Source organism: Euprymna scolopes, chromosome 21, assembly GCF_053919585.1.
Source record: "Euprymna scolopes isolate OS-2025 chromosome 21, ASM5391958v1, whole genome shotgun sequence".
Classification (NCBI taxonomy): Eukaryota; Metazoa; Mollusca; class Cephalopoda; order Sepiida; family Sepiolidae; genus Euprymna; species Euprymna scolopes.
In genome coordinates, this window is record NC_136502.1 from 104288258 (window position 1) to 104296584 (window position 8327).

The following is an 8327-nucleotide window of genomic DNA, read 5'->3' on the forward strand; positions in this document are numbered from 1 at the left end:
CGCTCGGTGTTGCCCAGTAATAAAATACACGTAAATATCACATTTTAATAACTGAGACATGTGCATGTGAGTATTATGTTTTTTTCTAAACAGTTGACTTCTTGTAAGTAGAAAAAAAAATACTTGAGTTGAGATCGAAACCAAAACCTAAAGACAGTGAGTCAAGTACGATAACCATTAGGCGAGCCTGAGACGAACTTTAAAAAGTGTTTTCAAACCTACTTATTCTTAACATAAGGAATTGGTTATGTGAACGATATATGGATGTGCATTCGTGAAACAGTTAGCAAACAGATAAAAATACAATGCCCCGTCCCCTCACACACATACCAATTATTTTCAATGTTGATCCCCTTTTCTGGATGAAAACCGATTAAAAAGTTTTCCACATGTCCGAATACCCTATATGCCAAATTTCAAGTTTATAGATCAAAAGTTTGTTGTGTATATAGATTGAGAATTGTCCTCACGCATATACATTCTCACTTTTATAGATATATAGATACATCCTGATAAAAAAATAAATTCTAAGAATACACATCAGATCTAAACGGAGTGGGGGAGCATTGATCTTAAATATCCTTCCTGATAATAAGTGAGGTATTAATAACACAATGACGTCACATAATTTGATAGAAATAAACATGGTTATCTTCTTCTATATATATAAAAGCGAAAATGTGTGTGTGTGTGTGTGCGTTTTCGTGTATGTCCGCAAAAAGTTTTTTTCCTCTGCCTTCTGGGTAGGCTCGCTCATACTTTTTATATTGCGTCTAAATCATAATAACTACGACTTAACAACGGGGATCGCGTGTGCATTTAATTAGCCCGAATTTTATCAGCTCGCCTCGTCTTCGAAAAGCGAAAGCGAATGATCTGATTTGCAGCGCAAAACTAGATCAGACACCACACCACTTTCTCGCACCTGTTTATTTTGCTTCATAAACCTTCATATAACGCCCTTATCAGTTCCTCTCCCTCGTGGCCGAGATGGTTAGGTGGCTGGCTTTTTTCCCCTTTCGTTTTCACCTTCGCGTCAAGGCTTCGGGGTTCAATCCTACCTTCCTACTAAAACTTTTTCTTTCTTTTAACAGTTTTTTTTTTTTACACAAACACTTCCAAACACCCGGGCAACGCCGGGTACCACCCGCTAGTCTATAATATAAATCTCACCTGTCTGTTTAAATGTATGTATGTATGTATGTATGCTTAAAACTTTCGACAGAGGCGACAGATTTTCACAAGATTGGTATCGTTTTGAAGCTCGACCCTTCAGACAACAAATATCGAAAAATTGGCTAAAAGCATTAATTCCTTCACCCTCAACTGGGCACTTTTCTACAAGGAGGGGTCGCTTTTTTCGCCAATATTTTCGAAAATCGTCTCCCCTTTTCGATTGACTAGCCTTAATTTAAACCTTCACCACTTCTGGTTTGGCGAAGGTCGCAATGGCAAAGACGTCACGTTTTTTTTTTTTTTCCACATTATTTTCTTCCTTCATGGTACGGGTTCGAGCCTGCCTGCCTACTTACAATTTTTTTTTTTTTTTCTTTTTTTTTTTTGCTCAACACACACCTCCAAACACCGGGCAAAGCCAGGCACCCAGGTTAGCTCTATAGAAGGGGGAAAATCAAAAACATCCTAAAAATGAAAGTGAAAAGAGCAAACTGGTCTATTTTGCCAAAATGTCATTGTAGAAAGTCCAAATGATTTTCAATAGATTGTGTAACCCTCACATGCTTGTATGCATGATAACGACGGGCCATGCTCTTAATGTGACAACAGAGTATGCAAGCAGTTACTGACCTCCACATTCACTCAACCTTAACCCAATGGACCACTCCTGGTCTACGTTATGTTTAGGTCCATCTGATAGACCAGGAGTGGTCCATTGGGTTAAGGTTGAGTGAATGTGGAGGTCAGTAACTGCTTGCATACTCTAGAAACATGGAAGTCGGGCATTGTTATGGACCAGGAGGAACCCAGATACCACTGCACCATTATCTAACCTGTTGATATGCCTTTCCAGACCACCACTGACGCACCACGAAACTGGTAATGCTGAATACTGTTGCAGACAGCATAACGTTCTCCACGGCGTCTCCGGAACACATGTGTTGCATGTGTTCAGATTAAAACTACTTTCATCGCCGAAGAGCACATGACGTTAGTGGTGTAGTTGCCAATTCTGGTGATCTATGACAAATGCCAATCGAGCTCTTTGGTTATTGGCAGTGAGCACAGGACTCCCTACAGGATGTTGAGCCCTCAGGCCAACCTCATGGGGCCTGTTCTTGATTGATTGGTCAGAAACATTAACATCAATGGCTTGCTGGAGGTTATTTTGTAGAGCTCTGGCAGTGTTTCTCTCGTTTCTCTTTGCACATGTGCACAGAGACTGATACTGGTGCAGGTTTAATGATCTTCTCCAGTCCTGTCCAGTTCTCCTGGAGTAACTATTTGTCCTTTAGAATCTCTTCCATGATCTTAGGCAACAAAGCAAAACTTCTGGTAACGACACGCATTGATGTACCATCTTGGAAAAGTTGCACTACATGTTCAACCTCAGTACTGCACCTTGCTATCAACAGACATGCTGATCCAAACCAAATGAAGAACTACTGCATTAGAAAGTCAGTCAGTAAAAAAATCAACCAAAAGAGATGACAAGGGAAAATAATTATCCTTGGCCTTAAACCATTAGTCTTTATTTTTTGGAGGGCGGGGTGGGGGAGTCTCATTGTTTCCCCTTTGAAGCACCTGTTGTTCATTTCATTAACAACAAAGCAGCTAAAACTGATTAACAACCTCCTCTATTATTTAACTGACCAGAAAAAAAACTTTTCTAGCTCAGTAGAGGGAGCCCATCTTCTTTGCGGCAGCCTTGGTAATGTCTTCTATATATTTATTCCAATTCATGTAACCTGTCAATGTCAGGCTGACAAAAGATTGATCCTCACCCCCAGAATCCGGACAATAAGACTGACACTTACCTGATATATGATCTCTGATGCCGATTGGCCTTTCATCCCAAAGGCGGAACCTTTCTGCTGATAACCTATATTCTCTTCGGGATAAAGTCCTCTTCCTTTAATGTTCTTTTTTTTTGGGGGGGGGCAGTGTATATACATGAGTACACATCATACACATAACTCCCTATATGTAAGCGTCTCTCCTTTCTAAAGGCTATTTGTCTTTATAGTCACACATTAAATGAAATGCTTAATTTTTGAATAACAAACATTCGGATCAAGATCAAAGTGTAGTATCTGTTCTTCAGATCTACACTTCAATTTCTTGTTCTCTTTCAGTGGAGGAGAAATCCTTCACGACTGAGACAATTTTTATTTTTGTTCCTTTTCTCCACATTAAAAAACGACCCTGGTGTCTAACTCTGTCCCGTGGGGAGGCATTGTAAATAGGAACAAACATAGGTAGCCAGTATCCAATGACTAACTTCGTCATCAATGATAATGGCAGTAATTTATTAAATACCTACAGGCACCAGTGTTTTATTCTTTCAGGAATCATCAGTGCAGGGTTTCACGATTACCGCTGGTTGAATGACTCGGACCTGGCCATGAAGCCATCTTTGACTCCATTAGCAAGGAACAAACCTACACGGTCAACTTTAACCGCAAGAAATATCGTTGAAATTTAAACATTTATTTTTAAATGTCGAGACGTCCGTCCATACTGATCTAATGATTCTAACACCATGATCTTCGCATGTGAGCTTAAGTAACCGACTTTGATTTTAACTGTAAAGTGCTCAACAATAAGAACTGAGTTCTTGAAGGGGCTAGGAAGAGAGAGACAGATTTCAAGTGGTAAACCATTTTAGTTTTAGAAGAGACGATTATTAACTTAGCATTGAAATTTTGTCATAATTTTCTTCATAAAACAATAGTCAATATTTGTGATTTCCTTATATGAATTTTTAGTCCTATTTTTTTCAATTTCTGGTACTTTTCCAAGAAAATAGATTTAAATTGTTATCAAATCTGTATAAGAATGTCTACAGCCTACATTGAGCCTGTAATCAACAAATTCACATTGTAAATAACTGAGAGTTGTAAACCATTTTAGTTTTAGAAGAGAAGAGAAATGTTGTCAAACAAAATGGCAATATCAATCCACAGAAGCTTTGAATTTCAAAATCAAAGATGAAGAATAGAGTTCCGTTAGGTAGTCAATCCAAAGAAGTCTTGAAGAACAAATTTCCTTCTCGTGTGGAGAACAAAGTTTGTGCAGAATTCTAAAATATTCAGTATGTTTTATGGAGTGATTCTGGTTTCTGGTTGGTCGATAGCAGAGCATCTTTCCATTTGATTAGCCAGTTCTTATCATCCTTGTCTATAAATAGAACTCTCCAATATTTTGTAATCATACTCTTCTTTATTATAGCAAAAATATTGCAACATAAAGTACCTAGAATCTATCACATTTATATCTAAAATAATTCTGACAATAATGTAGAGAGTACATGAAAAGGATTAAATAATTTAACATCAACATTATTTTCCTAAAAGGTGAAATAGAGACGAAAAAGCTAATGTTAACAAATAATTTTCTGAGAAAAAATATTTTAGATATCTGCAAAATTTGTTTACATTTTCAAACTGTCAAGTGAATCAAATTAACCACTCAAATGATAACTGGATGGGCAACCACTAGAAAATTTTAACAAATAATTTTCTGAGAAAAAATATTTTAGATATCTGCAAAATTTGTTTACATTTTCAAACTGTCAAGTGAATCAAATTAACCACTCAAATGATAACTGGATGGGCAACCACTAGAAAATGAATAAAAAGTCTGTTTCGAATATTTTTACCATATTTTACAAATAAAAATTTGAATCCATTAAAATTGAATCATACAAATATCCTTTTCCATTGAATGTTTTAATTCAAAACATAATATGGACATTAAAAAAATAACCCTAGGCCCAACTAATAAAACTAAATTGTTGCTTGTGCAATTAATGAACCGTGCTATTTTTAAATAGTATTTTCAACTCAAATCAAAGTTTTACGGTATCTTTCTTTTTTATTAAACTAGCAGTTCTGCCCGGCTTTGCTATAGTCCTATGTACTATTCATAACTTATATATTAAAAAGAATCCAAAGAAGTCTTGAAGAACAAATTTCCTTCTCGTGTGGAGAACAAAGTTTGTGCAGAATTCTTAAATATTCCGTATGTTTTATGGAGTGATTCTGGTTTCTGATTGGTCGATAGCAGAGCATCTTTCCATTTGATTGATCAGTTCCTATCACCCTTGTCTATAAATAGATCCTTCTAATTTTTTTTAATCATAACCTAACACTGTTGTGATGAGATGTGTCTCCTAGCGGCTTCGGCTGCAGGGAGACAGGGTAGTACATGTCAAGGATTCGTCACTTGACACTCAGCCCAACAGGTGAGGAGCCGGGAACTGGCCCAGCACCTGTTGGACTGAGGTACACCGCCTGGGTAATACCTAGGAGGTCCACCCTCCCAGGCCTTGCCATCGGGCTTTCCGGTGGGGCAAGTTTATTGCTTGCTGTCTGAGGTGCCCCGACCGGGGAATGCCGACGGGGTTACTCAGGCAATTTTTAAAATTGCAGGAGTGCCCCTCCTTTAGGGAAGCCTGCGGGTATCCCACTTTCCAGGCCTTGTGCCAAATATTGCCGATGTGGGCGGCAATTAAATAACTACCCTCCACATTTATATATTGAGGATGAGTCTCCTTGCAGCTTCGGCGGCTTGGAGACTGGGTAAAACGTATGTGTCAAGAATCCGTTCTTGACACTCAGCCTGACAAGTGTAGGGCTGGGAACCAGCCCATTACCTGCTGGACTGAGATATGCCATCTGGGTATCACCCAGGAGGTCCACCCTCCCAGATCTTGCTACCCAGCTTTCGAGTGGGGTAAGTTTATTGCTTGCTGCCTAAGGCGCCCTAACTGGGGAATGTTTGTTGAGGCAAGAATGCTCCTCCTTTAGGGGAGCTTGCCTACCTCCCACTTTCCGACCTTATGTCACACAACGCTCTGGTGGGGTGCATTAAAATATCTACCCTTCTCATTCGTTCTTTTTTTTCTTTTGTAATTCCCATGTCCGTCTTCAATTAGATGACAGCCCGATGGATTAGTCAGAGATGCAAATTGACTTTTGAAGTTTTTACAAGAGGTGTTAGTAATAAAGCGTTCATCTTTTCGACTGTCAAATCGACGTATCTGCCACAGTTTAAAAATGGGGGGGGGGGTATTAACCACGTTTTGTTCATTGTATCATTGTATTTTTGTAAATAAAATTTTTATGCTGCATGTCTAAGACGCATGTGGTAACATGTAATGGCCATGTTACATATAGAGGACATTTTATGTGGGTGGTTGTGTTGGGAGATCTTTATTCACATTACATTTCAATTTCTGCATATTGGTGCAGTCAGGGAAAAATAGACAGTGAGAAGGGAATTCCAAAAGCGGTTCCAGGAAAGAAACAATTAGAGTAGAAAGATTTTAGCATCTTGAGTGAAAGGACAGGATTTCGCTGTTTGTTAGATTGGATGAAGGTATTTACGATAAGGGGATATGAGTACAATAAGGTATTTGTCAAGCAGATGTAGGGATGCAACATAGCCACAATGAAGCTTTATAGACAAGGCAGGACCTATTGGTTACAGACTCTTTTTTTTGCATCCTGGTCAAGTCAGAGAGTCTAGTGATTATTGCACTAGCTCACAATTCCAGAAGGTATATCACTCTCAATGCAATCCTCTACCTGTATAAGAGCCAGACACGTTCTAAAATCGAGTACTGTCGCCACATCTGGGCAGGAGTTGTTCCGAGCATCCTATCCTCCCCTGACAGAGTTCAAAACCGGCTTCAAAATCTAGTAGGTGATGCCCTTTTCTCTTCCATGCAAACTCTTTCCTACAGAGTGTATGTTGTGAGCTTGTGACCTTATATACTAGCAGGCCGCCCGGCGTTGCTCAGTCATAAAACACGCATTAATATTATATTTTAATTCATACAGAACTGAGACATGTGCATTGAAGTATTATATTTTTTTTCTAAACAGTTCATTTCTTGTAAGTAAAAATAAAAAAAATATTCGAGCTGAGATCGAAACCAAAACCTAAAGACAGTGAGTCAAGTACGATAACGATTAGGCCAGCTTGACAAATTCTTTAAAAAGTGTTTGCTACAGAGTGTATGTTGTGAGTCTGTCTCTGCTCTATCGTTATTTTCATGGCAAATGCTCGTCTGAGCTCCAATCTATGGTCTCCTCCTTGCTAAACTTCCACACAAAAAAAACACTCGTCTATCTACAACCACTGTCAACAATTTCCCCCCCCACTCCCTATCTGTGCCTAAATCTAAACATAAATTCCATAAATAAAGCTTCTTTCCTAGAACTGCCCACTTGACTACAACATGTTCACCTTCAAGTCCAATGTAAACAAATTCTTTTTGAGCTGTCCCCTTAAATAATCAAATTCTACCCAATTTCCACCACTAACGATGACTACATTGTTGTCTTAGTGACCACCGTACACTCATTAACCTTTATCCTTGAGTGGCCTTTGGGTTTTAATAAGTGGTGCCTCCTTTGTAAAAAAGAAAACAAACAAAAAAAAGACGAACAATTCTACATACTTGAACGACTGATGACTCTGTAGAGATATAGGATTGTGGCTAGTGTAAAAACTTTTCTAGCTCAGTAGAGGGAGCCCACCTTCTTTGCGGCAGACTTGGTAATGTCTTCTATATATTTATTCCAATTCATGTAACCTGTCAATGTCAGGCTGACAAAAGATTGATCCTCACCCCCCCCCCCAGAATCCGGACAATAAGACTGACACTTACCTGATATATGATCTCTGATGCCGATTGGCCTTTCATTCCAAAGGCGGAACCTTTCTGCTGATAACCTATATTCTCTTCGGGATAAAGTCCTCTTCTGGTTCTTGAAGACGAACTGGTTCTGGACAGGTCCTGGTCTGCTGTCGGTGTAGCAGGGGTGCTGGACCAGTATGTTGCTTGCATTGAAGGACACACATAGTGGCTGTGTTCATTAACACATTTACAAGAACCGCTCATGGCCGCTCTTTGTGCTGCATTTTTTCGTTGCTTGCAACGAATGATGCAAATAGACACACCAGCAGTCAGAGGAACGGACAACGTAACAGCGACTAAAACTAATACTACCATCAGATATAGATGTATTTTTTCGGCTGGTTGAGAACGAACTGTGCTGAGGACTTCGGACGTCTTATTACTGACGGTCAGCATAAGGACCACGGCTGTTGTGGCTGATAAAGAAGGTGTTCCGCTATCT

The 8327-nt window shown here is 39.1% G+C and overlaps 1 protein-coding gene across 1 annotated transcript in view; it reads right to left on the bottom strand.

Annotated features, from left to right (window-relative positions):
• LOC145242650 (protocadherin gamma-C3-like) overlaps nt 1-8327 on the bottom strand; it is a 115915-nt gene that overhangs the window by 34157 nt on the left and 73431 nt on the right. Inside the window, exon 2 of the mRNA XM_080105772.1 lies at nt 7856-8327. This exon is cut by the window's right edge and continues 2013 nt beyond it. Coding sequence (XP_079961898.1) covers nt 7856-8327 — 472 coding nt within the window. The remainder of the gene's footprint in view (nt 1-7855) is intronic.